This window comes from Mastigoproctus giganteus, chromosome 5, assembly GCF_048544385.1.
Source record: "Mastigoproctus giganteus isolate SK-2022 chromosome 5, ASM4854438v1, whole genome shotgun sequence".
Taxonomy (NCBI): Eukaryota; Metazoa; Arthropoda; class Arachnida; order Uropygi; family Thelyphonidae; genus Mastigoproctus; species Mastigoproctus giganteus.
This window is the reverse complement of record NC_143579.1, coordinates 40,571,922-40,574,864: the sequence shown is the minus strand read 5'-3', so window position 1 is coordinate 40,574,864 and position 2,943 is coordinate 40,571,922. Positions and strand designations below refer to the sequence as shown.

Sequence of the window (2,943 nt, the reverse complement as noted above, 5' to 3'; positions counted from 1 at the left end):
TGATTAGATACCACAATGTGGTCACAAAGGAACTGGATGCAAAAAAATAATTTTGATATCATATACTTGGTTTTCAGGAATTCTTTTGATACTATCGCACATGGAAGACTGCTGTACAAATTCGAGTAGTATTTCATTAAAGGCAAGTTGCTACAACGGATTTGTGTTAAACGATATTACCCCTAGACAATATTTTTAATACGATGCTGCTTACAACCAAGTACCATCTATTACATATTTTACAATACTTTTCCTGAATATGTATATAAATACTACTGGGAAATAAAGTTGTCTGGCCTAATTAATAGCAATGTTAAATATAATTAATACACGTTAGTTTGTCAAAAAGTGTTGTTATATACGCACTAGATACCTGTTAAAAAAAAAGTTGATTTTACTTTTTTTATTTATTTATAAATGTATGCGCAGGGCCTTACAGCTATGCCAATGCGCTCTGCACATTAAACAATAAACAAAAATAAAGAATAATAATAAAATATAAAATTATAACTATATATAAAGCTACACATTTTGTAACAAAAATAACATAAATACAAAATTAATAAAAAGGACTAAATAATTAAATCATTTAATTAAAAACAACCTAATTTCAGGAAAAGTGGTCTGTTTCAATTTCAATAAAACAACATTGATATCGAACTTTTTGATGTCAGAGCAATTTGGATGCAGTCTTCGGGGTCCAACTGATTTCTGTATTTTTTTTTTAAATTCATAAGGGTAGAAAATCCTTGTTCACAGATGTAGGTTATTGCAAAAAGCAGTATTTTTGTCGCTTCTTCATGTGCAATTTTAAAAACCTTTGCAGTTTCTGACATCCAAAAAAGATGAGAGATCTGTCTTGTTCTGAAATTCCATGTGTGCTTCACTGTTGGAGCAAAGTTCAAGAAGTGCCTCTGCTAATCCTTCGGGCTCCTCAGGTATATTTGTGAGTTCACAGTTAAAGGGTTTACAACCCAATTGACAATATGAGAATTAAGCTCTGGAAAGTACTCTGAGAACTGCTTTTTGAGTTTGGTCAAATCCTTGTAACTGACTCCTTCAAACAGATCTTCACAATCTTCCAATAACTCTGCTTATTTTGTTCCACTTTCTGGTTCCAGTACAATAGCTTTGATCCAAATGCTGAAATCTTTTCTCTTGTGAAAATAATATTGATGTTTTTTCTTTGCAATTCCTTGTTCAAGGAATTCACACGGCCAAAGATGTCAGCTAAATATGCCAGAGGTGCAAGCCAAGTGGAGGTTCTCGACTTATCTGCAAGGGCATGCTTTTGATCCACCAAAAAGATTTCTAGTTCAGCTCTGAGAGCCCACACTCGATTCAGAACATTTCTAGTTGAAAGACACCTCACATCTGTATGGAAAAGGAGTGTTGAATATTCAGCCTCCCCACCCTCACATAAATTACGAAATAACCACGTGTTTGGTGCATGTCCTTTGACAGTATTGACAATTTTAATTACATCATTCATGACAACTTCCAGTTCAGGTACCAACTGCTTCACAACCAATGCTTGATGATGGATCATACAGTGAGTAACTTCAATTTTTGGATTTTGTTTTTTGGCCAAAGCCGAAAAGCCACTAACTTGACCCAACATGGCTGGAGCTCCGTAAACAGACACACCAATACAGTTTTCCCACTTTAAATCAATGCCTGGTGTTTTGAAATATGCATAAACCTTATTGAAAATATCAATTCTGCAAACTCTTGACTCAATAGGAGAACAGAAAAACATTTCTTCAATTACATTAGTTCCCCTTGTATCGAACATACACCATCAGCTGTGAATTGCTACTGTCATCGGTAGTCTCATCAAGTTGAATAGCAAAATGTTTGCTCTCTTTGACTGAAGAAATCACTTGTTCCCTCACATTTTTTGCTAAGATAGAAATTTTTTCTTTCACAACTCTTGCAGACAAAGACACTGTATGCAGTCACATGGCTTCTTTCTGGCCACACATGATATCTGCCATTTTCACAGCTGCAGGTTTGATTGATTCTTCGGCAATGGTATATGGCTTCTTGTTTTGGGCAATCAACCAAGCCACTTCAAAACTAGCTCTTGATGCTGAGCGTTGATAAAATGTACCTACTAAGTTGTTTTCCAGTCTTTGCCTTTTGATAGTTCTTTTCAAATTTTCAAAGTATTCCCACGGTTTGGAAGAAAGATGTGAGTGCAAATTATCCAAGTGTCTCTTCAATTGATTCTTTTTGAAAGACTCTGCAGTCAGCACTTTCAAACAAATGAAGTATTGTGGCTTCATTTGTCCTTTGTCTTCTATTTCTGTAAAACCATAATTGAGGAACTCTGCCAGGTATTTCCTTTTTCTATTTGATGTCATTTGAAGGGTAGAGAAAACTAACTGAAAAGGAAAATTTTAAATAATTGCTTTTATTTTATTAATTACATTTCTTTTTTCTGAACCTTTGTTTCGCCAAAAATTTTACTTTTACCCCTGTTCCCCAACCCCTGCTCTAGAAGGAAAGGGATGAATCAGATTGGTCCACTTGACGTAAATGGTTTGACTATTGATGATCATGCTCAGGTAGCTGATAAACTGAATGAGTATTTTGCATCTACATTCACATATGATGAGTTATTCAAGGAGGGGAATGCCAGAGGTTTATCAAACTCTAACAGGGAGCTAAGTGATTTTGTAATAACTAAGAGCAAAGTGGAGGTGAAATTGTTGAAGTTAAACATAAAGAAGGCACCTGGGGTGGATGGGCTCTATCCAGTTATATTAAAGGAGGCAGCAAAGGAAGTAAGCAAACCCTTAGACATAATTATGAGGGTTTTGGCTTTCATAAAGGTGACTACAGTGGTCTCAGACAGTTTTTAAATTCTATACAGTGGGATCAACTGATGATGTTACCAATGGTGAATTCTAAATGGGAAGCCTTCAAGGACTTCAGATG

At 35.2% G+C, this 2,943-nt stretch overlaps 2 protein-coding genes across 2 annotated transcripts; both read right to left on the bottom strand.

The window, feature by feature from the left end:
• Nucleotides 1–1,036: 1,036 nt before the first annotated feature.
• On the bottom strand, nt 1,037–1,795 carry LOC150085322 (protein ZBED8-like). The gene has a single exon (XM_090374525.1). It carries the CDS (start codon nt 1,793–1,795, stop codon nt 1,037–1,039), a length of 759 nt encoding a protein of 252 aa, XP_090230651.1.
• Nucleotides 1,796–1,958: 163 nt separating this feature from the next.
• LOC150085321 (protein ZBED11-like) lies at nt 1,959–2,366 on the bottom strand. Its single transcript, XM_090374524.1, has one exon. It carries the CDS (start codon nt 2,364–2,366, stop codon nt 1,959–1,961), a length of 408 nt encoding a protein of 135 aa, XP_090230650.1.
• Between the last annotated feature and the right edge of the window lie 577 nt (nt 2,367–2,943).